At 47.2% G+C, this 27,499-nt stretch overlaps 1 protein-coding gene and 1 long non-coding RNA gene across 3 annotated transcripts; one reads left to right on the top strand and one right to left on the bottom strand.

Annotated features, from left to right (window-relative positions):
- Positions 1 to 3,935: 3,935 nt before the first annotated feature.
- On the bottom strand, positions 3,936 to 10,253 carry LOC116599344. 2 transcript variants are annotated; one of them, XR_004289322.1, is made up of 3 exons: positions 9,905 to 10,253; positions 9,646 to 9,786; positions 3,936 to 4,005 (listed from the first exon to the last, which is right to left on the bottom strand). It is a non-coding gene; the product is annotated as an uncharacterized LOC116599344 (long non-coding RNA). The 2 variants fall into 2 exon arrangements; XR_004289321.1 differs by having other exon boundaries at positions 3,973 to 4,069.
- A 6,203-nt stretch (positions 10,254 to 16,456) lies between these two features.
- Positions 16,457 to 17,404, top strand: LOC116599955 (olfactory receptor 1009-like). Its single transcript, XM_032359889.1, has one exon. It carries the CDS (start codon positions 16,457 to 16,459, stop codon positions 17,402 to 17,404), a length of 948 nt encoding a protein of 315 aa, XP_032215780.1.
- The last annotated feature ends 10,095 nt before the right edge of the window (positions 17,405 to 27,499 follow it).

The following is a 27,499-nucleotide window of genomic DNA, read 5'->3' as shown; positions in this document are numbered from 1 at the left end:
ACCGGGAATGACAGAGTAAACAACTAATAGATAAACTATATAATATCAAGAGACAATACTGCTACAAAAAATAATAATAATTAAAACAAGGAATGGAGGGGTGCCTGGGTGGCTCAGTGGGTTAAGCCTCTGCTTTCGGCTCAGGTCATGATCTCAGGGTCCTGGGATCGAGTCCCGTATCGGGCTCTCTGCTCAGCAGGGAGCCTGCTTCCCCCTCTCTCTCTGCCTGCCTCTCTGACTACTTGTGATCTCTCTCTCTGTATGTGTCAAATAAATAAATAAAATCTTTTAAAAAATAAAACAAGGAATGGAAATCGAAAGTGATGGGAATGGCTCCTTCACACATCCTATCTCAGCCTCGTATGATATTCATTACAGTGTTTTGAAGTTGACATCCGCTCTCTACACTCTCTTTCCTCTGAGTTCCTTTTCTGGTTGTTGACTTCGATCTTGTCTTTCAATCTAGTGTCTTTCCCCCAAAAGCCCTGGCTGTCCACTCATATTTAAGAGTGAGTCACAGCTCAGCATGCCTGGGTAGGGTTTCTTGGCTCATAGGTTTCATCAAAGGGCAGTTGAGAGAGACAATGACCTCTGGGAATATGAATTATGGATAGTCCTGTCCTTCTAGTTGGTGGCCTCCCCTGAGGGGACTGTTCGACATCCCCGCTTATCAGCTATGAGCCTGGTCACCAACATTCTGGGAGTCAAATGGGGTTAAGCAGACTAGGGAAACCTCTTAAAGGTCTTCATTAGTTGCTATTTTCAGTCTGACACCTAACAACTACCCTCAACTGTGTCTGGCATCCCCAAATCCAAAAGCTCTGGAATTTAACTTCTCCCAAGTAAGAGTTACTCCCAGGCTTTTGCTGGGGCAAGGTAAGGAATCTGGGATACACCTGCTCTTTATTTGGACTTTCCATTCTCTCCTGGTTTTTTAGCACCCGTCTACCTCTGCTTTAATCTTGCATTTCCAACTCTGAGTCTTTAGGGACCTCCACAGTAAGACTTAACTAATGTTTTATTGGCTCCTCCCAACCCTTTGCAGGGGCTCAGGAATTAGCTGTCTTAGTGGTTTTTCTCAGCTCCTCTGTTCTCTCATGCTCCTTTGTCCTTAGGGGTTCCTACACTTTCTTTTTCTTCCGCTGACATTTCAGTAGATTCATAGAAAGGAAGATGCATAGACGCATAAAATCATATTCCCAGCCCGCATGTTTAACCAGAGGAATTCTTTTGTAGCAGCCACTCCTAATTGTTGCTGATTAAAAAAAAAAAAAAAAATGCAAAGTAAAGTAACAATTCCTGAATCATCACAAGTGCTCATTAGTCTTAGTTCACTGCCAGGCAAAGCAGGGAAAATCTATTCCCACACATTAACAGTCCAGCCTTGTGGGATGGAATCTTCAATTAACTGCCAAAAGTAACTCAGAGAAGGGGCCCCTTGGTGGCTCAGTCAGTCAAGCATCTGACTCTTGATCTCAGCCCAGGTCTTGATCTCAGAGTCATGAGTTCAAGCCTCACACCATGTTGGGTGTGGAGCCTACTTAAAAAAAAAAAAAAAGAAAGAAAATAACTCAGAGATGATTAGCCTAAGCCTTGAGGGTTTCCTCACATCTAGGTATATACCAAGCCAGCTTCACGAGCTTGTGACCTATGCAACCACAGAGGATCCCACGCTCAGAGTGTCCCATGCTTGGTTGAAAGCTCTACAATCTCCATCTTGAAATTCTTAATAATTTTTAAGCAAGGAGCCCAACATTTTCCTTTTGCCCTGGTCCCACACATCACACGGACACCCCTGTGGCTAGTCTTGGCAATGCATGAGGTGCAGACATCCTGGGAAGACAGTTTTGTCAACCCCAGGCAAGAGCAGGACGGGTTAAGGCAAAGGCCACAAGGTTCACAAGGGAAAAGCCCGTCTGATGTAAACAGTTCATTAGCCTGAGAGCTCTGAGCTGACTGGCCGTGGAGCTCAGCACAGGCCCACTGCTGAACCTCCAAGCCAGTCTTTAGTTTTTAGATACTCTGTGGATCCGTCCGATACGTTAGGCTGGACACAAATAAGACATGTGAGTCACACGGAGAGAAGGCAGTCACAAGATCCCCACCAGACCGTTTCTCTGCTGATTCTGAACAACCTTCTGAGAAGCCGTTGCTGTGGTTTCTCTCCCTGCGGCCCGACCACTTGCCTCTGCGTCCCGTCTCACAGTCTCTCCTGGTCTCTGCACTCAGAGCCTTGCACGGGCGAGTCTGCACGCACACGCCCCGGGTCCCACAGAAGTGTTACTGATGTTCCATATCCCTTCCCCCTCCTTCCTTACCTACAGAGCACTAATATGTGTGCATGTGGCAGGCATGAGCCCAGCTGAAAACTCTCTGTGCTGGCCTCTCTAACAGGTAGCCCTGGCTTCTAGCCAATGCAACTCAAGTGGCTGGAACTATGGATTTCAGGCCACTGGCTCTGGCTTTTCTGGAAATGCTTTATTCCCTTGATCTAGGATTATCACTTCTTTTGCATCTTGTCCGCATCTCTGCTGCCTGGACTTCTGAAGGGATAGCGGGAGCCACAACAAGCCATTCAACAAACCGTTTGCAAGTGAGTATTTGCTCTGTGCTGGGCTCTCTTCCAGACTGCAGGGAGAGCCCAAGGCCAACAGCAAAAACCCCGCCCTACTGATGCATATGCTCTCCAGCGGACCATCAGGCAGTGCAGCGAAAAACAGAGAGAATCACAGAGGCCTCAGCATTGACTTTTCTTTCATTTCTTCTTCTTTTTTTTTTTTTTTAAAGATTTTATTCTCTCAGCATCCGGGTGGCTCAGTTGATTAAGCTTCTGCCTTTGGTGCAGATCATGATCTCAGAGTCCTGGAATGGAGCCTTGCATCAGGCTCTCTGCTCAGCGGGGAGTCTGCTTCTTCCTCTTGCCCTGCCTGCCTCTCTGCCTACCTGTGATCTCTCTCTCCATCAAACAGATAAATCTTTAAAAAAATAAAAAATAAATAAATGAAGATTTCATTCTTATGGAATCTCTACACCCAACGTGGGGCTCAAACCTACAGACCTCAGATCAGGGGCCCCATGCTCCACTGGCTGAGCCAGCGAGGTCCCCCAGCTTTGACATTTCTGAGCAGCTGAACTTAAAGATAGGGACTTCATCAAGAAAAATAAATTTTATTCACCCTCTTAGGGCTACTTAAGGAATAATGCATAAGGAATATTAGAAAGAGCTTTGACAGGAGAAATGAGGACTATGGTTTATTTTGGAACCATAATTTAAAGTAAAATAAAAATTTTACTTTATGAAATTTATGTATGTGTGTGTGTGAGTGTGTTTGTGTCTTTTTTTTTTTTAGAAATAAATAGACAAAGCAAACATGGGAAAATGTTATCGTGGATCTGAGCGAAGGATATGTCAGTGTTTACTGTATTATTCTCTTTATTATATTGCAATCATATGGTTATTCTGTTATTTGATTTTTCTACATAAGAAGGGGGAAGGAATCGGTGATTTATCTGGATCATGTAGGAGGTCTTCCTATGAATAAGGTATTTTTAAAAAATGAAGGGCCGGCCCCACCATCCATGCGGAGAGGAGGGGCTTGGGCCCCCGTGGGCCTCTTCTCTGCATTGTGGGGAGGAGTTTACCAATCCTGTTGTGAGAGGGGCTTGTTTTGGAGAGAGCCTCGCAAGCCAGCGCTGCCCAGGGTGCCAGACAGAGGCCCCTTCCCAACTCCAGGCTGGCTGTTTGTCCCTGCTCACGGGGGGGGGGGGGGGGGGGGGGGGGGGGGGGAATAGGCTGCGGCTGCTGGTATTTGCCCTGAGCCTTGCTGTCATGCCAAGGGTCCGGGCCAGCCAGCTGCTAGGGTGTGGGGTGGAGACGTCGAATGCGCCCCCACCACCTGCCACAGCACCATTCACCAAAAATAATTCGACACTCACGTCATGTCGGTTGGCAACAGCAGGACACCGCCAACTGTGGAATGCTGCCTCTCCAATCCGAGGGGCCCACTGGGATGTGACGGAGGGTGAAAGAAGCAAGTCGCAGAACAGTATTTCAGACCAACGCCCTGTGCTGGAGAGAAAGGGGGAACAAGAGGGAGAGGGTCGCAGGGGAGGAATGCGGGGCAGAGGGGAGGGGGGAAAAGAAGCGGAAAACGAAAGAAAACCTCTACTTGGATGTCTGTACATATAAAATCATGTATATACACACATATTAAAAAATCTTGAAAGAGTGGTTATTCTTAGAGTGTATTTCAAGGCAAAGGTGAGACGCTCTTGTTTTCCTAATTTTTCTTGTATACTGAATAAACTTTCTGAATTAGTCTATCTTCCTGGGTATTTTTTTTCTAGCGAAGAAAAGTAAGGCCAAGGCCTCTCTAACTGGTGCAGTGAACAAAGGCACAGTTCAGTCCAGATCAGAGGTCAGCCGCCTACCGTGGGTGGGCCAGTGACAGCTGGCCACCTGCTTTTCCTAAATCAAGTTCCCTGGGATCCAGCCCCCTCCACTCCCAGACATGTTGCTGCGGCAGCTTCTGTGCTGTTAACACCAGAGGGGACCGCGTGGGCTGCAAAACCAAAAACATCCACTCTGTAGCCCTCTCCAGAAGTTTGCTAATCCCTGGTCTAGAGTCACACTTGCCTCTGAAATGGGAGTGGTGCCAGCGACTTAGAACACTGACCCGAAAATTCAGACTCTGAGAAGCAAGAAAAGGTGAGTTAAATGTCACCTCCTTATAAAGCCCATCCCTGTCCCCTCAGTGTCCGTCCATCATTCTGGGCCAGCTCTCGTCAAAGTATTTATCCCATCTGATACGTTCGTGTTGGTGTATGTTCGTCCCCTCCCCCTAACCTAAGAGCTGGGAGAGCTGGAATCTTCTCACTCTGGTTGGTCCCTAGAGCCCCAGAGCCTAGAACACTGCCTGGCCCATGGGACGTGCTCAAGAAACATTTTTGAGTGAATGAATGAATGAATGAATGGCAATTCAGTCGCAAAATTTCCCCATTAGGGTGAAGAGATATAATAAATACGCAGCAGCAACAAGACTCTAATGGGAAAGAAAATGAGCAGCTCAATCGATGAACACCCCACAAAGGTGTTTTCAAGGTCTGGTCTGTAACGCTCCGTAGCTGTGGACGCGTGACTTTTCTGTCCTTCCGTTGAGTTCAGAAGGAATCTGGAGAAGAGCACCTGCCTGGGGGAGAGACACGCGGCAGTGTTGGGGGTGGGGAGAGGGGCTTAGTATGGATTTTTGGTCTAAGGCAAGGCCCAGAGTCTTCACCTGAAAAACAAAGATATGACACGATAGGGAACTCCCCCAAGGACGCTGTAGGGAGGGGGGGGCAGTCAGCGACACACACAGAGGAAGAAGTCAGGGGCAGAGGGACCAAACTGGAATCCCTCTCTGCCTCCCGCTCCTTTTGAACCATAAAGCTGTCAGGTGAGACCAGCAAACCCCAGGCAGTCCAGGAAGGGCCTGCGTGCCCATGGGACCCCAGTGCTGGCAGGCAGAGGTGCCACAGAGACCACAGAGGGCACGGATGCTCCCAGGGTCGAGGGTCGTGTGCCAGGCTGAGGGAAAAACGGAAGGACGGGGCAGAGACTTGGAAAGGGATTTGGTTATTCTGCTTAAGAACAGAGTAAAGAGATGAAGGAAATGTGGAATCTTTCCCCTTTGGAAGAAAATCATATATGACTAATAGGAATTTTTATGGGTTTTGTCAGAGACCGAAACTGTCTCCCCAGGATTCAATAGAGCTTTTCAGTTTCCCCAGGACTTTCAGTAAAATTGCCATTATTCATTTATCCTTTGTTGATCGGCTGTGCTTACTGGGAAACAGAACAACGTTCCTGCTTGGAGGTGGGTGTAGGGTCAAGAACAGAGGCTACTCAGGGTGCCCAGTCACATCAGAATTACAAGAATAGCCTGTTGTACTCAGCTGGCCCTCCAGGTCTTATCTCTGCCAGGATGAAATGCAGAAAAATGCGCAACCTTGAAAGAAAATAGACCCATTCACTCTCCTAGGTGAAACCAAAAAAGCCTTGTGCTGTTTTAGAAACAAATTAACTCTCGGTCAGCGAACAGATATCAAAGAAAGACAACAGTCCATTCAAAGGTAAATTAATCCTCTGTACAAAGGACTAAACTTGAATACGGAGACGTGGACCCACATACCCATTTACGATTTCTCCAAACTTTGTACAATGTGCCCCATTCTCTTCACTGAACAACCTGTTTGTCTAAAACAACCTTCCTCTGTAATCCCAGGGTGCTGTATTTTTCATTAACTGTTTCACTACCACTTCCCCAGCCAGAGAGTTCCACGTGCTTAACTTTCCCTTCCATCAGAAAATGGAAAAGCTACACACCCGAATTTAATCTCAGTCCTTGCTGCACTGGAGACTCACCTAGGGAGCTTTAAGATATATATGCCTATTTTAAAATCTAACCCACAGGAATTCTGCTTCATTTAGCCTATATAAAGGACCAAGGCATTGATTTTTTTTTTTTAACCTTCTAGATGATGACAACCAAGATGGAGAGCAATGTCATAACTGATCCTTCTAGAATTTCTCACATCCTCCGTACAGCCCATCTCTCTCAGCGCCTCCTTGCTATGACTGTGCCGTGGACTCGGACGCTCTCAGAAACAGCCCCCCCCATAACCTCTGTTCAAGGCTTACATGCTCCAGCCAACATGTGCCATCTTCCCAGCCTACACTCCAGTATCCCAGCTCTGTGAACCCCCAAAGACCTCCAGTCCGTTGGTCCTATCACAGTCCCACGGTCTCTCAACCTCCTCCTGGCCTCACTCCCCTCCTTACCCAGTTCAGACTCTCCAGCCCACCATGCCCACAGCTCTTCGCACACATCCTTAATCTCCAGTCCCAGTCCCACTTCCTCTGCCCCTCCCTGGAAACTGCCCAGACTCACTAGTGAGCCAGTCTCCTCTCATTAACCACAAATTCCCAAAGGGCTGACTTCTTCATCCTTGCTACGTCCTTGATTTCTTTTGCCCTGTCTACATTCGGAAAATTCAGACTCCACGCTGGTCACACAATTCCTCTATTCCATGCCATGCAGCTTTTTACCTCCATCGCCACTGGAGCTGGACTTGCTAGAGTCATCCTAACAGAGACTCAACCTGATGGCATCTAAAAGAATATCTAGTTTTCTGGATGTGGTCAAAATGATAGAGCTCATGCCACCGCTGACAAACAGGGGAGTTTTTTTTTTTTTTTTTTTTTTTTTTTTTTTTTTTTAAAGATTTTATTTATTTATTTGACAGAGAAAGATCACAAGTAGGCAGAGAGGCAGGCAGAGAGAGAGAGAGGAGGAAGCAGGCTCCCTGCTGAGCAGAGAGCCCGATGCGGGACTCGATCCCAGGACCCTGAGATCATGACCTGAGCCGAAGGCAGAGGCTTAACCCACTGAGCCACCCAGGCGCCCCAACAGGGGAGTTTTTAAAACCCACCCATCATAACTTCCTGCCAAGCACCATCAGAATACTGAGCTGGGTCCTCACCCACATCTAGGGGTCCTTCCACCCACGCATGGAGGAATGAAGCCCATGTAAACTTGACTTCAGCATCTCTGATATTTACCAAAGTTAGCAGAACTTACACAAGAAGAGTAAGAACATACATGATTCTATACTTCATCAAGAAACTGGATCTTGGGGCATCTGGGTGGCTCAGTGGGTTAAATAAAGCCTCTGCCTTCGGCTCAGGTCATGATCCCAGGATCCTGGGATCGAGCCCCACATCAGGCTCTCTGCTCGGCAGGGAACCTGCTTCCTCCTCTCTCTCTGCCTGCCTCTTTGCCTACTTGTGATCTCTGTCTATCAAATAAATAAATAAAATATTTTTTTAAAAAAAAAAGAAAGAAAGAAAGAAAAGAAACTGGATCTTCCAATAAAGAAAACCTCCTGGCCCAGGAGGGCTTCACAAGTGAAATTTCCAAACATTTAAGGAAACTAAAGGGATCATTTCCCAAGTCTTTTATGAGGCTAGCGTTGTCTGAATCCATAATTCCACAAGAACATGGAAGAAAATTGTAAGTCAACATCTCTTATGATAATAGATGTAAACGCCATGACAAATATGTTGGCAAATTAAATCCAGTGATCTCTAAGAAGGGTCACACATCTCAAAGTTGTATTCCTGGATTAATTCTTGTATTTGTTCCAGAAATAAGATTCATTTAATGTTTGAATATTAATCAATGTAAGCAATCAGCTTTTTAGACAACAGAAAGAAAGACTCGATGATCAGCTCACTAAATGCAGAATAATATTCTTGACTCGATTTAATGCTTCTTAGTGACTCTTTTTAAAGGAGACATTTAAATTCCAAATCTTAAATTCTAGTGAGCCAGAAATTTAAAAACATTTCTTTAATCTGATGAATCATAGCTACCAAAACCAGAAGCATACCACAGGGAACATTGTGCTTGATGGTAATATCTTGAATGCTCTCCTCCTGAGATCAAGAATGAGATAAGTTTGTCCACTAACACAATTCTATTCAATACTGTGCTGGAGGTCCAAGCCCTTGTAATAAATATTGAAATAAAGCATCCGTTATTTGCAGATGATGTGATCATGTACATATAAAACCCAAAGGAATCTGCAGATAAACTAGTGTGAGTTGAGCAAGGTCACTGGATACAAGTTCAATACTCAAAGCAATAGACTGTAACCTTGAACAGGGTAGGATAGCCAGGATCCAAAGGACACATCACATCGGGACCCTGTGGAGGGAGCTTGTGGTTCCCTCCAGAGGGCACCCACCCTGTCCTCCAAGCCTTCCACCAATTTCTCAACCCCAGCACTCCATCCTGGCTTCACGTGTCTTGAGGCTGGATTTCCTTCACACAAACAAGCTGCTTGCCTTAACAAAACTGTTTTGCCTCAGACCGGCTTCCCAGTGCGGTGGGAAATGAAGGGTCTCCAAACGCACAGGAAGAAAGGGGGCAGCCCCCTACAGCTTCATCTTGGAGCAGCAGCCTTGCCCTAGTCCATCCTTCGGGCTTTTCCAGTCCTCAGACCCTGCCTCATGGAATGCAATGCAGAGAACAAAGCAGGTTTGTCAGATTCCGAGCAAAGAATTCAGCAGAAGGAGAAGAGCCTGAGATTCGAAGCCCTGGACTAGAGGTGGATGGAGAAACCGAAGAAGAACCCTGGCCGAGATCCCACAAGAAGACGTGTGGGCAGTCATGACAAAACGGTCCTGGGAGCAGATCCGTGCCGAGAGCCCAGGATTCCCTTCTGACCTCTCTTGCACCTCCCTGAAGCTTCCTTCGTGCTCTTCACGTGTCTAGCTGCCCATTGAAGGGACAAAACCTGCTATGGTTCATAAGATGGGGTTAAAGTGCACTTGACACCTGGGAGATTATCTTGGTGCAAGGCCAGTCTCCCCGTGTGTGGCCATGGGGAGTGTGGAGCAGAGAGACTGGAGGACCAAATTAAGGTGTTCAAAAAAAATGGCTTGTTAAGGGGGCACTGGGTGGCTCAGTTCCCTAAGTGTCTGCCTTCGACTAAGCTCATGATCCCAGGGTCCTGGGATGGAACCCCCACATGAAGACCCCGCAGAGCCCCCTGCATCAAGCCCCCCACACACATAGAGCACCCCCCTGCATCAGCCCCCACCTGCATGGGCCCCCAGATTGGGCCGGCAGTGCCTGAATGGGGCCCCCCATCGGGCTTCCAGCTCAGCGGGGAGTCTGCTTCTCCCTCTTCCTCTGCCTGCAGCTCCCCCTGCTTGTGCACCTGCTCACTCTCTCTCTCTGTCTGTCAAATAAATAAACAAATAATTTTAAAAAAAAAAAAGTAAAGAAAGACTGGTTTGTTAGTAATAAGAGACGGAAACAAGCGGAAAGATGCTGGGGCAGGACGGGGAACTCACTACCTGGATCCCGTGTGTATGTGTGCGCATGCGTGTGCCTGCATCCCTCTGCCGGTCTCGTGTTCTCCTTCGCTGCCACACCAGCCCCCTACTGACACATGGTCCTGAGCACGTGGAGTGGGAGATAAACAAAGAAGAGAGGAGGTGTCCAGAGCCATAGGTGTTCCATCAGAAAGACGGGGGGAGCGAGCAAGCCTCGCCAGTGACAGGCAGGGCACCCCTGCCCTTCCTCAGCGGGTCCTGGACAGAGAACAAGTGGAGCCAAAAGCGGGCAGAAGCCCAGCGTGCTGACGTAAGAGCTCATGAACCGCGAGCGCCTCGTGGAACTGTCTCCTGTGCTTCACAATTCTGTGCCGCTTCCCCATCTTTTCATGCGCTCCCATAAATATTCATCATACATATTCTCCGCTTCGTTTCTCACAAGCTCCCTGGCTCTATACTTAGTTTGTCTTCTCTTCTTTTCCTTTTTTCTTTTTTATTATTTTTTTGGCTTAAACAACAAAAAAATGTCTATTCTCATGGTTCTGGACACCAGAAGTCCAAAATCAAGGGTGTTGGCAGGGTTGGTTTCTTTTTTGGTTTTCGTTTTTTAATTGAAATAGAGTTGTCAGTTTTTCATCTTCTATGATAGAAGTATTCTTCTTCTTTTTTTATGAGAGAGAGCACTCGCAGGGGAGCAGCAGGCAGAGGGAGAAGCAGGATCCCCACTGAGCAAGGAGCCCGATGCGGGGCTCAATCATGACCAGAGCTGAGTTAAGCAGCTGCTTAACCGACTGGCCACCCAGGCGTACCTATGATACAAGTATTCTTAAATAAACAAGTATGCATTGCAGGTAGCTCTGTCAGAAGGATGTTCAACCTGATCGTCAAGATAAAGTCAAGTCCTATCACATCTCAGAGCCACTAAGGCATGACGCATCCCTGCCATCAAATAGAAAGAAACCGGAAGCCACAGCCATCACAGAGAAAGGGAGGTGGGATAGCTCAGGTGGCGGGGGACAGATTCCGGGAGAGCAGCAGCTGTGAGAAGGAAAGGCTAGCTCCAGAGGAAGGCATCCAAAGCTGGGGAAAAGGACAGGTCTATGTTGGCACCCACAGCAGAGGTGGTTGGAGTACTCCGGAGGTGACAGTCACCCAGAATGCAGTGTGAATGAGGTCCTCCTAAGTTGTGACATGTGGACCTGGGTCAGGGTCAATGAGCACAGGAAGAGAAATGCAGGTGGAGAGCACCCCCGGGGTTGCTTTTATCTTTCATCTTTAGTGCCTTTAGCAACTTGAAGATAAAATAAAAGCACATACATGCAAGCTATTGCTAAACTATATGCATGTTAGTTGCTGTCATTATTATTACTGGTGATTTTCTGTGTCGTCAAGTAAAAAATTAGTGAGCCTTATTGGGTCTCAGGTCTTATGAGAAAGAGGAAGATCACGAACAACCTCTCTGCTGTTAATGAGGGGGAAATTAATTGCCTCAAGCCCCTAGGAAGGTGATATTGTCTTGAGTGGTTTTCTGTGCAATTCTTCCCTCTGGAGCCTCCTGCTCATTAAACTTGAAGAAAGGTCCTCAAGGGAGAGACTTGGTAAATGGGGAGGGTCAGCCCCATACCCAGAGCCCCAGGGGGTCCCGGCCCCCACCTATCAACAGAAGTTGCATCTCCAGTCATCACTCCACAGGCATCCTGGGCCACCAGTCATTGGCTTCTTGCTCAGCCCGTGGGACCATCTAAAATGAGGTAATTGTCACAAGTCCAGGCAGAAAGGCCAGATAAGAGCTCAGCCGGATGCCTTCCTAGAGGGAAGAGATCCAAAAGTCTGCCAGGACTGACTGAGCGCACCGGCCTCTGGAGCAGGTCCGAGGCAGCCAGCGTCACAGAGAGGGTACGTCACTCCGGGGGCTCCGGGAGCTGGGCTCAGTGGGAGATGGTCTCTGCTTCTCCACAGGTCAGTGTGCTTGCTGGCAGTCCCCACCTCTTCTCCATTACTTCTCTTCTTTCCGTGTCCCCTCAAGTCCCCATTTAGAAATCATAACAAGCACTGCCTTTTTTTTATCTCCGCCAAACACACTAACAAGGGCTTCTCAAGCGTCATGTCACGTAACCTTCATGACAGCCCTGAACGCCGCTTCGGCCATTACCATTTTGCAAGAAGACAAAACTGAGTAAGGTTCAATGACTTGCCCAAGGTCTCAAAGCTTGTCATGGCTGACAGTGGGATTCAATCCAGATCAGGCTAATACAAAGTCCCATGCTCTTTGCTGCTTCACTTCAAAGCAATGGTGCTTACCCCAAACAAGCAGCAGCAGGCAATGGTGCTTACCCAGAACCCAGCAGGCAGCAGTGGTTGGAAGAAACCCCCCTAAAAAGGCAATGAAAGTTTTAACTCTTCAGTGGCACACTTTGCCATGGTGGAGGGTGGGTGGAGGGAGAGGGGTATAGAATCTCTCAGTCCCCCCGCTGTTCCACTGCCCCATGGGGCTGGGTTCTCAATGTCAGGCATTCCCAGTCTGCTCCTACTCCTGGGCTCTGGGCCTCTGGATCCATAAGTTGTCTCCCAAGATGCCATCAGTGAGGCTGTCCCTAGGCTTGGTATTAAGTTCAATGTGTCCCTTCCATTCACTTACATAAAAATCTTCTTTTTAAAAGCAACTTCAATATCCTACACAGAGGATAGTGAGTTTTCCTCCTGGGCGAGGGACCAGCCTGTGGCCTGGGGGCTGTCAGACATTGTTGCATCTGGGTTAGAAGGAAAATGTCTCCTTCTCAGGGGCTCCCTCCTATGGCAAGTTCCCTGCCTTCACAACACTCCCCCTTTCCGGTCACTTCCAGACATTCACACCAAATACGCAGTCATTTTCAGGATCAGCCTTGACTCAGAGGTCCCTGTGGGGGAGTTTCACAATTCGGGACTAGGAGGCTTCTCTTTGTCCCTCAACCCAGGCATCAAAACAACTAGCACAGGAGCTCAATCCACTCGGGCTGCCCCTCAGTGTGTCTCAAACTGGAACAAGAATAAAAGTCAGCTGTGGGGCTAGTTAAAATGCAAATCCAGTTCCATAGCTGGTCTGGAGTGGAACCAGATTCTGCATGACTAAGGAGCACCCACTGATATCCAAGCTGCCGGTGCCGGTGCGCAAGTCTACTCTGATGACCAGGTGCTAAAGATCAGTAAGCATAGCTTGTAAACCTCTGTCCCATCCGTTGGGAGGAAAAAGAGAAAGAAGCAAGAGACAGCTAAGCAGAGACCCTCTGCGAACCTGCTGGGTTTCTTCTCCCTCCCCCGCCCCTCAAACAGTGAAAAGCCCAGCATGAAAGCCTTGTCAGAGGTGCATGTAAATATCTTTTATTAAGGGTCTCCAGGCTCTGGATTGCAAATTGCCTTCACCCTAAATGGCTTGAAGATAGGTGCTGTTTTGCTGCTCATTGTAAAAAAGTGGCAACAATTTCAATGTCCCTCAGTGGGAAACTGCTAAAATGTTACAGAAGGCAACACTATGCAGCCTTTGGTGGGGAAAGATGGGCAGCCCTTAATTACTGTCCTGGAAAGAACTCCAAAATAAGTTGTTAAATAAAAAACAGAAACAAGGTACAGAACAATGTGTATAGTTTGCTACCATTTGCATCTTTTAAAAGAGAGGAGACAATATAGGTTCATGTACTGCTTATATAAGCAGTGACTAACCATGGAAAGATACACAAGAAACTGGTAGCTTCTGAGGCAGATTGCCGAGTGGCTGGGGAATCAGAAGGGAACAGGCAGGTTGAGGACTTATTTTCAATGTAGTCCCTTCTGAATTTTGTACCATTGGAATATATTTGCCACTCGAAAAAACAACAACTAAAACTGAAAGATAATTCCCTTGTTCTTTCTATACCTCCATCCACCCAAAAATTCAATGAAATTGATTCACTCAAGGAACACTTTTAAGAACCCTCTTGTGTCCCCAGCAGAGTTGGCTCTTGGAACAGGCATCAGAGTAGCATTGCCTTGTGTCAGCCATCTGTCAGTGTTCCCCCAACGTAAAAACTCCCAAAGGTTTGTATTCAGGGTCTAGAGGCTCTGGGGGTCCCAATTTCCCCGGTGGGATTCCAGAAACCCGCCACTGAGGACAAGAACTCCTGTAGAAGACATTCTGCACATCTGAGTTCACCTAAAAAGCCTTTCTGTGAGGTCCTCGTGCTGACTTTGACTGGCTGAATGATTGGGTTTAATCAATTGAATTTTAGATCTAGTAATGTTTGTTAGAATTTAAAACAATCACACTTGATCTTAATATTCCCTTAGCCTCAAAATCTAACAGATTAAATGTCCCCAAATAATTTAAGCACTGTTTACAGTCAAATTCTCTTAAACAATTCAAAGTCACGCAGACACAAAATCCATAGAAGCAAATTCTCCTAAGCATTTCAACACCATTTATAAACACGATTAATTAAATGCTCTTCAACCTTTTAAACTACAATCACAGATTTAATGTACCTGATTTCCCAAGCCCTTCCAATGAGCATTTAAACAACTCCAGAAAATTACTAAATAAAAACCTATATATATTCTTCTGCATTTCAGCAGAGTCAAATCAAACATAAACTCAGCCAATCCAATTTAGCCAATCATCCTCCTTATTTTGAGTCAAATTCAGCAGATACTCTTTACTGTTTCAACCCCTCAGATAGTATCTTCAATATGTAGATATTCAAATATGTATTCAAATTCATATTAAATAATTTAATTGTTACAAAAATTTATCATCTTATAAAGAGATCTTACCAAAATTATCAATATAGGAGGGAAGGCATACATCCATCTGAAAAGAATCCCCTTAAAGCCTCCACAGCAACCAGAGTTAAAAATGTATGGTTGTCAGAGATTCAAGATGAGGGCTCTGAATTCAGGGATTTAGGTCAAAATTCCGGGGCTGGAAGAGTGGAGTGTGGGTACAACTGGACAACAAGGTCCCCCAGGCCCCAGCTTTCAGAGACACCGGGTTTCATGGGGCATCATCTTCCAATTCCGCTCTTACCCACACTTTATCATAATCGTTCTCCAATTTTTACCACCTGATTTGGGCAAAGCACATCCTGAACCCACCCATCTGGGTAGTAATGATCGTCTTTGCAGCGTGATCTGTCTCGAAGAGACTCTGTATCTTCTTTACAGCTTCCCTTCCCCCATGCCACAGTGTTTACTGAGAGCCTCCTGTGTGCCAGTCACTGAAGATGCAGCAATGAACAAAATTGACAAAAATGCCCAGCTTCACGATTCTAGCATCCTAACAAGACAGAGCTCACAGGCAAAAGCAATAAGTCATGTGAATGTTGCATATTACAAGGGAAAAAATCCTATGAAGCCCAAAAAGAAACAGAGAAAAAAGATAGTGAGCGCTGGGGTAGGACAGGGTTTCTTTGTAAATAAGATGTTTAGAGAGGGCATGACACACAGGTGACACTGGAGCCTGAACTCAAAGGAAATGAGGGAAGGAGCCCTGTGGCTACCTGGAGCAAGAGGGGTGAGGGGTGGGGACAGTAGTGCAGAGGTCCTGAATCACTCCTGGTGTTCCAAGACAGGGGGGAGGCATGAGTAGCTGAAGCAGGATAAGCAAGAGGGAAAAGAGCAGACAAGAGGACAGAGAGGAGAAAGGAAGTGACGGAGCAGTGGCCACACTGGCAGTCATTGTGAGCACCCTGCCTGTGTCTTCTGTGCTGGGACGGGCTCCCCCTGGCTGCTCCTCCTAATAGGGAAGCAGGACACCAGGTAAGAGCAATTGCAATTTATCAAGCAAGGTATGAGGATGTCTTGCAAAGAAAGGGTGAGAAATTGGTAGACATCTTGAAGGTAGAGCCAATAGGATTTGTTGAGGGGTTCCTTGAAGGGTGAGAAAAGAAGTGGCCAAAAATGACTAACAGGTTTGGGGAAAGACGACTGAAAGGATCCTGTTGCCATGACGCAAATGAGGAAGACTTTCTTACCTAATTGATCACTAATTTATATTTTTTCATTGACCCTGGCATTGTGATAGATACCAGCACACAAATTCCTGAGATAGGAAATAACTCTCCTCCTACCAGGAGTAAGAAATTCCAACCAGGAAAGATGGAGGGGCATTTTATTTAATGTTAAAATATAGTGCCATGAATTTAACTGAAAGAGTACCTGTGAAAATCAGGAGAGAGAGGGAGGGGACGGACCTCTAAGCTGGGTTTGGAGAGATCAAAGGACGTTCCAACAAGAAAATTTAGATTTTGAAAAGGCACAGATATTTGTAATCACACAGTGTGTTTGTAGAAATAAATCGCTGCAAACTGAGGGCAAGATAGCATGGAGGAACACGTATGGAAGCAGAGGAATGTAGACGTCGTCCTAAGGGGGACAGAGAACCCTCAGAACCTCAGCATGAGTGTGACATGATGGGATTGAAGTGGGGTTTGGGGACCAGTCTCCCCTTTGGAGATACACAGGCTCTTCGGTGATAGATGTTAAAGCCTATCTGTTTGATGAGAATGTTAACATTCCTGTTTCTCCGCCCTTTGGCCATTGTCCTGTGTATAACACCCCAGTGGAATGACATCAGGGCAGAATCACACCACGGTGACAAGATTCATCTTGCTGGGCCTCACAGACCAGGCTGACCAAAAACATCTCCTCTTTGGCGTCTTCCTGCTGATCTACACTGTGACTCTGGTGGGCAACCTGGGCATGATAGACCTGATCCGTACCAGCTCTGCCCTCCACACCCCCATGTACTTCCTCCTGAGCGTGCTCTCCTTCCTGGACATTTGCAATTCCTCCGTGTTCACCCCCAGGCTGCTGACCAGCTTCCTCACTGTGGACCAGTCCATCTCGTTCGCGGGCTGTGTGGTCCAGATGGCCTTCATGATCCTCCATGGCACAGGGGAGTGCCTGCTCTTGGCCATCATGGCCTATGACCGATTTGTGGCCATCTGCCACCCTCTCCTCTACCACACCATCATGTCCAAACGCTTGTGCACCCAGCTGGTGGTGGGCACCTATGCTGTGGGGGTGTTCATTTCAGCTCTGCAGACAGGGAATGTCTTCATCTTGCCCTACTGTGGTCCCAACATCATTGATCACTTCTTCTGTGACATCCCCCCAGTGCTCCAACTGGCCTGCTCAGACACCACTGTAGCCAACATCATCCTGCTCTTCTTTTCTGCCTTGGTTACTGTTCCCACAGTGTCCGCCATCTTGGTCTCGTATGCCTACATCCTGGCCACAATCTGTAGGATGAGGTCCCTGGAGGCCCAGCGCAAAGCTTTCTCCACTTGTGCCTCCCACCTCACTGCCCTCTCCCTCTTCTATGGGTCTGTGTTCTTTGTATATGTCCAACCCAACCCAGAAAGTGCTTCAGCCTATAACAAGACCCTCTCCGTGTTCTACACCATTGTGATCCCCATGCTGAACCCCCTAGTCTACAGCCTAAGGAATAAAGATGTCAAGGCCGCCGTACACATTAAGGTTCTTAACTTAAGCAGAAAAGGAATTTGTTAGAAAGCTATCTGGGAGCTCGTAAAATAGAAGGGAGGCCTAGAGATTCCAGCTGGGACAGGAACCAACAGTGGCCAAACACCGCTGAACAGCACTGAAATGATCCGTGTAGGCTGCCCCATTGGGGAACATCACCCCTGAGCACTCCCCATTGCTACGGCTAACACTGCCCCCATTGAGCATTCAGTACAGCTCAGCCAGAGGACAAAGCCACCGACACTACCCACTCTGCCCCACCCTCTATAGCATTACATATCTCTACTTGTTCCTACACCTTCCCATCATTCCCTGAAGTTCAAGCCCCAGGCAGGAATATTCACCTGTTTGGCAACATCCCTCTTGTACATCCATCAGTAGACCCCATTCAGCATGGATATGTTACATCCCCTGCTATGCTATATCCACACTTCTGTCTTACAGAGCCCTAGGACCTTTTGCAGTGGTCCCTGAGTGGGACAGATTCTGTCTTTCTCCTATCTGTTCTCAAATGTGGAAAGGGGCATTGAATGCCATAGCGACCTAAAAGATTATATAGAAGATACTGCCCTTCTGTGTGATGTTCGAGAAATGGTCCCTGTGGTGTTTGAGTATAGGAAGGAGAGAGTGATCATTGACTTTATGGGGCCAAATGGAGCCCCAGCTACAGAAATCTCCATTATAACCAGCCAGGGACCAGAATATGTGCTACAGCAATAATGAGCTATTATTTCTCGATAAATCACCAACTTAAACAAAATAAAAAGCTGAAAGGCCATAGAGGTTTCTTCAATCAAGATCTAATTACCTTTATGTCTTTAGACAAAACCCTTCTTCATTGTAATAGAAATCAATCTTACTATCTTAAGAGTGTAAGAAAGAGGTGAAATTTGTTGTGAAATCCAGATGTTAACTGAGGTTTACTATCTTTCTGAGAGTCAAATAAAATTGGCTTGTGTGCTAAAATCCCTGTATTTCTGCCTGTCTGGAGAACCTGAGGTAGCAGGGGATGGGGTATGAATGGTTTGTGCTTTTCTGGGTTGCCCCTAGCTCCAAATTCGTAAATCAACTGATTTACTTTGGCCGACACGTCATCCAGGGAAATGTGGATGGTATTAATGGGGAAGAGAGAGAAACAAAAGCTGACTGTCATAGAGGCTGGTGGGAGGGAAAAGGGGAGCTTTGAGCAGACTGGGCTGAGCTGACACAGCGGGGCTCTCTTCCTACAGGGAACCAAAAAACCACTGCATCTCTTCCAGATGAAACCTCCATGTTCACCTGTTCATCATAAATATCGAAGTGGGGTGCCTGGGTGGCTCAGTGGGTTAAGCCACTGCCTTCGGCTCGGGTCGTGATCTCAGGGTCCTGGGATCGAGTCCCGAGTCGTGCTCTCTGCTCAGCAGGGAGCCTGCTTCCCTCTCTCTCTCTCTCTGCCTGCCTCTCCATCTACTTGTGATTTCTCTCTGTCAAATAGATGAATAAAATTTTTTAAAAATAAATAAATAAATAAATAAATATCGAAGTGAAACAACATGTTCTTAGAAAACTGAATAATGCACGGTAAGCAATGTTGATCAATGCTCAGTGATGGTACTAAAATCATCTCCCAGCTTAATTTATGGCTTGGGGTCATTTTTCCTAACATATTGTACTAGGGCTCCCCAGAGAAATGGAACCAATAGAATATGATAGATTAGATGATAGACAGATAGATGATAGATCAATCAATAGATAGATAGGAGAGGAGATTTATTATAGGAATTGGCTCATGCAACTATGGAGGTTGAGAAGTCCCTCCATCTGCCGTCTGCAGGCAGAGGACCAGGAAAGCTGGAGGTGTGTAATTCTGTCTAAAATGAAAGGTCTAAAAACTGGGGGTTGATGGAATCATTCCTGGCGGGATTCCAAAAGCCCAAGAGCCAAGCCCACCAGTGTCCAAGGGTAGGAGAAGATGGATGAACCAACTCGAGCCAAAAGAGCCAACTTGCCCTTCTTCTGCTTTTTTATTCTACTGAAGCCCCCCAGTGGATTGGATGAGGCCCACGCACATTAGTGGGGGTGAACCTTACTCAGTCTACCAATTCAAATGCTAATCTTATCTGCAAACCCCACTCAGACATAGCCAGAAGTAGCCCTCTGGGCATCCTGAGCCCAGTCAAGGTGACATATAAGTTAACAGTCACACGTACTAAGAATACAGCAGACCCCAGCTGGTCCCCAACCCCCTCCCAACACTCCATCCCAGACTCAGGAGTTAAGGGACTGCAATCTTTTCATGAAAATAAGCTATGTGCATAACAGAAAATTTTCCTTTGAATAATAATTTCCCTTAGGGCCAAGGAGACACAGAGGACCCAGGAACAGAGACACTAGGGTGTCAATGCCTCCTTCATTGTCCTGGTAAACTTGTGCTCTGTTCCTAATGTCAACAATTACTGAGCACGCTCACCTCATAGTCCTGGGAAGCCCAGTCACAGACTTCAAAGTAAACAAGCTTCCCAGAAGTGGATTACAGGGTGGCTTCTGAGAAATGGAGGGAAGGCAGGGCAGAGAGGGGAGAGCAGGAGGAGCTGAGGGTATGGGAAGGTTTGCCAGGTGACAAGGCACCCAGCCCCTTTGGCCCCACGCACACCTCCCTGTCCAAATGTCTCCTCCCCTCTTCCCTCAACTAAAACCATCTGACACGGGAGGCACTGGAATGTTGGTTGGAGATTAAGTCAAAGTGTTACCTCTCTCGCATTTGAATTACACCATGTCTTAAGACCACCCAGAGCCCACTCAATACCTGAAGGTGTGGTACTTTCTACTGGGTGGAAGGGAAGCCAAAGTTCAGGTGGAGGGGCAGATCCAGACCCAGGTGCTGGAAGGAAGACCGTTTTGGGGTCCGGCCAGGCGGCCGTGGCACGGGGCCACCACAGACCACTGCCACTGAGCACGGGATGTTGAGGGGACGGGCTCCATCTCCCGATCAAAGTTGGTTAGCCTTGCTGGACTTCCACCAATCCCACGGGGAAGAGAGAGGTTATGGCCAAAGCCTACATGTTTACAGATGGAAAAGGGGTTGTCTCTTCGAGTCTCTTCCATGTTCCTCTTGTTCCCAAGGCTCTCAGACTCATTTAAATTAACCTCAGAGACCCTTGGGGGAGGGACACTGGAACCACATAGGGAGGCAGCCCGAACACTGGGATCCACCTATAAAAAACTCAAGCTCTCCCGCACCAAGTACCATCACTCACCAAGTGGGAACGTCTCTCCAGGCATCACTGACAGGGACAACTTGGCTCAGGATGGAAGGGGTCAGATGCAAGTGAATAAGGCTTTCCCTGGGAGAAAGAATCTAAGGCAGTCCACCTCCAGCTGGGGCTGGCCAGAGGTGACCAGTAAGAAAGAAGGGGCAAAGGGACAGACACCCTCCAGAAGATGCACCCCTCCCACCAAGGTTGGGATGAAAATACAGATGCCTCGTTAAAATGGAATTTGAGACGAACGACAAATAATTTTTAGTATAAACATGTCCTAATATTGTGTAGTTTGTACTGAAAAGTATTTTGCTTATCTGAATTTGTTCATCAGATTTAAATGGGCCCCATGTATTTTGTCAGGCAACCCCACTTGTGACTTGTTATGACCAATGACACACAGCAGAAGTGACAACATGCCGACATCAGGCCTAGCCTTGAAGACGACTGTTGACATCCACTTTTTCCATCTTGGAAGCCCACCCTAAGACCACCAGGCTGGGAGGGAGCCCCGCTAGCCATTTGGAAAAGCCATATGGAAGGCTATTAAGCCCCAGATGGTGACAGAGGCCTTGGCCTTCCGGGACAGCCCAGGGGCCAGGTGCGGGCGGCTGTGTGCATGATCTTGGTCCATGCCACGTGGAGGAGAACAATTTGCCCCAAGCCCTACCCAAACTCCTAACCCACCGAACTGTGAAACACAACAAAGGGTTGTAGTTTTAAGATACTATATTTTAGGGACGCCTGGGTGGCTCAGTTGGTTAAGCAGCTGCCTTCGGCTCAGGTCATGATCCCAGGGTCCTGGGATCGAGTCCCATATCGGGCTCCTTGCTCGGCAGGGAGCCTGCTTCTCCCTCTGCCTCTGCCTGCCTCTCTGTCTGCCGGTGCTCACTCGCGCTCTCTCCCTCTGTCTCTGAAAAATAAATAAAATCTTTAAAAAAAAAAAAAAAAAAAAGATACTATATTTTAGAACCTAGATGTCCATCAACAGATGTATGGATAAAGAAGACGTGGTATATATATACATAATGGAATACTATGCAGCCATCAAAAGAAACGAAATCTTGCCATTTGCAATGACGTGGATGGAACTAGATAGAGGGTATCATGCTTATCGAAGTAAGTCAATCGGAGAAAGACAACTATCATATGATCTCCCTGATATGAGGAAGTGGAGATGCAACATGGGGGGTTAAGGGGGTAGGAGAAGAATCAATGAAACAAGATGGGATTGGGAGGGAGACAAACCATAAGTGACTCTTAATCTCACAAAACAAACTGAGGGTTGCTGGGGGGAAGGGGTTGGGAGAGGGGGGTGGGGTTATGGACATTGGGGAGGGTATGTGCTTTGGTGAGTGCTGTGAAGTGTGTAAACCTGGCGATTCACAGACCTGTACCCCTGGAGATAAAAATATATTATATGTTTATAAAAAATAAAAAAAATTTTTAAAAGTTATTATATTTTAAGGAGTTTTCTTACATAGTTAAACAAACAAACAAAACCTGAAATAACCCCTAATGGATTGTCCTTGAATTATTCTGAATTTAGTCCCCAGACCTTGTGGTTCTTTAGAGGCTCCGGCCGGCTTGGTCTCCATGCCCGCACAACCTTGTCTACTGTCACCTCCCTGAGGGAGGCTGCCCATGCTGGAGGTTCAGAGCATGGCCTTCGGAGACAGCCTGACCTGGCCTGGATCCCAGCTCCGGCACACAAAGCTGTGTGACCCTGGTCTGTTTGTCTGAAAATGAGTATGTCAATATTAATTACCTCATAGGGTGGTTCGTGAGGATTAAAGATTTAATGTCTATAAGGTGCTGAGCACACCGTCAGGTCCTTAATTAGCGTTCAACACATCTTAGCTGTTGTAATTAGTCGTCCTTACACTGAATCATTTCTCCGACCTGTGTTATCTTAGTATTTTATCTCCCTGATTAGAGAGAGAGTTTAGTGAAGCCAGAAATCACGGAGCAAGGAGGCTGGCAGGGTTCACCCGCCAAGAACCACAGTTCCTGGCAAGGAGAGCAGTAAGCAAGCTGTCAGCCCCGTCCCAGCCCCTCTTCTGCCACACCACGGCCTGGTCCCCTTTTCCGCAGGCCGGGCCCTTGCTGAACCATCACAGGGCCCCAGACTCAGCCCAGACCTACAGAGTAACGAAGCTACCTCCTAGGCCACCCGGTCATGCTCCCAAATTTCCTTCTTTCCCTGTGAACCAGCAACAGTGGGCCAGAGAAATGGAGATTCGTGAGGACATAAGATGAAACACAAGTTAATGGGTTCTAGAATCAGACAGGACTGATGTCTAAATCGGGTTTTACAACATACAGTCTGGCATCATCTTTAAACAAGAACGTGGTGTGAAGCTTAAATACTCAAATGACCAAAAACCCTAACACGGAGTATGCTGTTGAATGGATGTTCATTTGATATGATTTCCCCACTTCCCCAGCATCATCCACTCTGGGCTTGAAAGGCTCATTGGCTGCTGGTGTTAGTGAGGGGGTCCTGCGAAAGGCCAGCCTCCTCTTGCTCCTCTGTAGCCCGACAACCTTCATCACGACTTCTGTGACCTCTGCGCCTCCGCCCAGCCACCCGCTTACTTGCACTGACATTGCCAAGGCAGGGCCGTTCTCTTACTCCCTTCTGCTCACCCTCCTCCCCATCACTAGCATCCTAGTCACCTTCTGAGGGAGGCATTTCCTAAAGCCCAAAGCAGAGCTCTTCCATCTGTGCCTTTTGTCTTCCCAGCTTCACCCTCTATGGTGAGGGAAGATTCACACCGTTCACACTGTGCTCAGCCAGGCTCTCAGGATAAGCCTGACCCTGCTGTCCTGGGGCAGGTCAGAGCCAGGGCAAGTTATCAGATCGTGGTGAGCAGAGTGCTGACTCCAAATCAAGGAAGGGCCAAGGTTCAAATACCAGGAGAGGAGGATAAGATTTCAAAACGTGGGTCAAAATGGGTAAAGCAGCATCGTGAGTGAAATCAAGGTCAGGCATGAAGTTGGACCAACAGGTGGTACCCTGAGGGCAAGACACATATTGGGTTTCTTGTCCTTAAGGCCAGTGGAAGTCAAACCTAGCTTGTGAGGAGCCAGACTCAAAGCAAAGAGGTGTGTCCAGATCCCTCCAGGCTTCTGCTTATGCACAAGGTTTGTCTGGAGTTTGAAGACCCCCTCCTCTCGTACCCTTGTACCTGACCTTGACCTCTCTCCCACATCTCTATGCCCAGATAAGAGATGGCGCCCAAAGGTCACCCTTGAAAGACTTCAGTGAAGTGTACTCTTTCCCAGCACCTGTGTACTCACCAGTCCACACACATGAGCACATTTGTCACTGGGACAGTCCAGAATCATCCCCACAGAGTTACATTCCCGCAGACTCTGCTCACCGCCATCACTTGCCTCCCCAGGGAAACTGTAGGCTCATGGAAGCAGGACACCAGCCTCACACTTGATTTCATCCCCCACGGAGCCCGACGCGGTGCTGGGTACTTACTCAGGACATAGGAATGAAGGCATATTTACTCATACATATTTTGCCCCTTCCTCTTTGGATTTTAGGCTTTGGAGCAGGAGGTGATGAAAAGATTACCACTTGTCGTTACTCTAGAAGGCATGGGCCTAACAAAACACTACTGCTACCTGAAGAAGGCATTTTTCTCAATAATGATAATTACTAGCTAACATCCATTGAACACATATGATGTCCCAGGCATTCTGGGACACATGATACGCATTACTTCCTTTGACCCGCAGAAAAAATCTGTGAGTAGGTTATGTTTATTTCACATATGAGGAAACTAGAGTCCAAGAACTCTAAGGTCAAACCCAAGTCCAGCTGATTTCAAAGACTACGCTCTACTCCAGTGTCTAAAACCCCTTGGATTTTTGCAGGAAATTATGCAACAAGTTTACATATCTCTTGCTTCCAAAAATTCCAAAGAGCTGCTTCCATATTTCCCACCAGGGCCCAGCTTTCCACTAATCCCACAGAGTCTTGGCTCCTACCAGGAGTTTCTAGTTCCTACAGAGCACCTGAAAAGCAACTTGGAACAGGAAAAAAGAAATGAGATAGAAAAGAAGAAGAAAAAAAAAAGCAAAAAGAATTAGAACATGAAAGGACCCTTTGGTGCCCCTGCCTCGGCCCCAGCTCTCTTGCGACCAAAGAAAGCCCCAGATCCCGAAGCCAGTTACCTCACTCTCCACCCCTTCCTGGGTCCCATCTGCATGCCCACCAGAATTTTCTCTGTGAGTCACCACAAAGAATGAAGGCACTTTTTCTTCCATGGTCTGGCTTCAAGAGTGGACTGAGTGATTCATTGATTCCTCAAAAACTGGGAACTTGGAGAAGGAGGGATGTTGCTTAAAGTACCTAATTTTAGAATCTCCCCTCCAAATCAAAGAAGGGTCTCTTTTCCCAGAACCCCAGTTATTCCTTGTGCAAAAAGAGGGATTTAGAAAATATGATCTGTGTAAGGTGTCTTCTGGTGCTGACGTTTACATGAGATCCGAACCCTCTTGGCAATACCAGTGAACCTGTGTACTCATAAAAGGTACAGACAAGGTAACCTCCAAAAGCTAAAGTGACTCCGCTTTTCTTCCTAATTATCAAGGAGCCACAACAGGAAGCAAAGGACTTCAAAAAAGGAGGGAAGGGAAGGAAATGGATGGAGAGGGGAGGGGAGGGAGGGGAGGGAAAGGGAGGGGCAAGAGGGAAGGGGAGGGCGGAAGGGGGAGGGGCAAGGGGGCGGGGCGAGAGAGGAAATGAATAGAAAAAAGAAGTACCATGCTCTCAAAGAACAGAAACCCTGGTAAAGAAGAGATCGATAAATTGACAACTGATAACTCTTCAAAAGATCACCAAACACACACCTGTTGCTCAAAGCTAAGTTTATGAGACCTACTATAGGAAGAGAGTACCCAGAACCTTCGTGTCTCAAAGGGAGGAAATCTGTGGAAGGTATTTACAGAGTTTGAGAGTCCAGACCCAAGGGGTTTAAGGTGGATTTTTTTTTTAAGATTTTATTTATTTATTTGACAGAGAGAGATCACAAGTAGGCAGAGAGAGAGAGAGGAGGAAGCAGGCTCCCCGCTGAGCAGAGAGCCCGATGCGGGACTCAATTCCAGGACCCTGAGATCATGACCTGAGCCGAAGGCAGTGGCTTAACCCACTGAGCCACCCAGGCGCCCGGATTTTTTTTTTTTTAAGTTTTCCTGTTTGTTTGTTTTAAGGAAGCTCCATACCCAGCGTGGAGCCCAACGCAGGGCTCGAACTCATGACCCTGAGATCAAGGGTCACATGCACTTCCCACTGAGCCAGTCAGGTGCCCACAAAGTGGATCTCACAAATGAGGGAGGGAGCACCTTAGGAGTGGACAAAGCTTGTGACACGATAGTTCAGAATTGGCAGGAGCAGGGAAGACGGGGCCTGAAAGCAAATCTCGAGAAGTAAACCATTGTTGGTTGAGATTATTATTCCCGTGAGCAAGTCATCTACGGTCCTATTAGGAGAGCTGTTGGCCCAGGCGAACAAACATTTTTTTTTCAAAGATTTTATTTGTTTTTTTTATTTGACAGAGAGATAGACAGAGCCAGAGAGCACAGGTGGAGGGAATGGCAGAGGGAGAGGGAGAAGCAGGCTCCCCGTTATGCAGGGAGCCCACTGTGGGGCTCCATCCCAGGACCCTGGGATCATGATCTGAGCCGAGGGCAGATGCTTAACCATCTGAGCTGCCCAGGCACATCTCCCCCATCCCCGCCCTTGCTTTTTTTTTTTTGCAAACTATTTGTTTAGATAAATTGGTTTGCAGGAATTTCGTGAAGCAAACAGTGAACTTATTTCTTGGTTTATGGCCATATCTTCCTTGGCTGAATTTCCTGGAACAATTAGTTAGGTCATGTTGCTGTCGGAAATCCCGGCTCTCAGTCCCAATAGTGAATCCACTAGATATAGATGATTTCCATTCTTAGGTTCAACTTATTATTTCAAAACAACACTATGGGACGCTTTTCTATTCCCCTCACTTTCTCCATCGACGACATGATGGCAGGGCTACCACGCTGAATGTGTCTCCCACCCATCACGCCAGGGGAGCAGGGACAGTCAATAGGGAAATCATTTCAGCTGAAAAGGAGCCTATTGCCAAGTGTACATAGTCCAGCAGTGCCCTTGATGGTTAATGAATAATCAGCGTTCATCTGAAAGGATCCAGGTCATCCTGGGAACAGGACCGGGAACAGCAGCACATTACTATGGCATGATTGAGTAACTTGAGGAAATATTTTTTGTTTAGAAAAACCAGCTCTCCAGCCCACTCAGAGTTCACAGGCTGTGTATAAGTTTCAGCAAGCACCTTTCCCTCTGGGCCTCTTCCCAAAGATGTTGACCCCGACGTTCCCCAAAAGTTCTTTCAACTCTGGCTTTCTGGAACTCTTGGACGTGGCCCCGTTGATGTATTTCCACCCTTGATCAAAAAAAGATGCAGAGACAAGAAAGGACATCCATTTGGCTGCTGACATAGCCTTTATGTCTTTTGCCAGTCGGGATATTCCTCAAGAACATCTCGGCTGAGACCATGGACCTGCATTTCTCAGTACAGCCCTCAGCACAGAGCCACACGCAAGCAAGCACCCAGAACCTAGAGACCTTATTGTTTTTCCCATTTCCTACCACGTAAGTAAATGCACAACCCTTTGGTTTGCATTCTCTCTGCGTCCTGGAGGGTCCTGCCCGCTGACACAACGGGCATAGGAACACGGATATTTCACTTCATGAAGAATTTGCTCGTCAGCAGAGCTAAGGACAGAGAAAGGGACCACTCCCAGACACAGTAGGGTTTACCAGCAGTTTGTGCTCGCTTACTAACCGGTACATTTGTTTGGCAGA

The sequence above is a fragment of the Mustela erminea genome, chromosome 9, assembly GCF_009829155.1.
Source record: "Mustela erminea isolate mMusErm1 chromosome 9, mMusErm1.Pri, whole genome shotgun sequence".
Lineage (NCBI taxonomy): Eukaryota > Metazoa > Chordata > Mammalia > Carnivora > Mustelidae > Mustela > Mustela erminea.
The sequence above is the reverse complement of the archived record's forward strand: the minus strand, read 5'-3'. Positions and strand labels throughout refer to the sequence as shown.

Excerpts from the sequence above, each read along its gene's own strand:
- LOC116599955 (XM_032359889.1), top strand. The coding sequence starts at position 16,457 with ATGACATCAGGGCAGAATCACACCACGGTGACAAGATTCATCTTGCTG.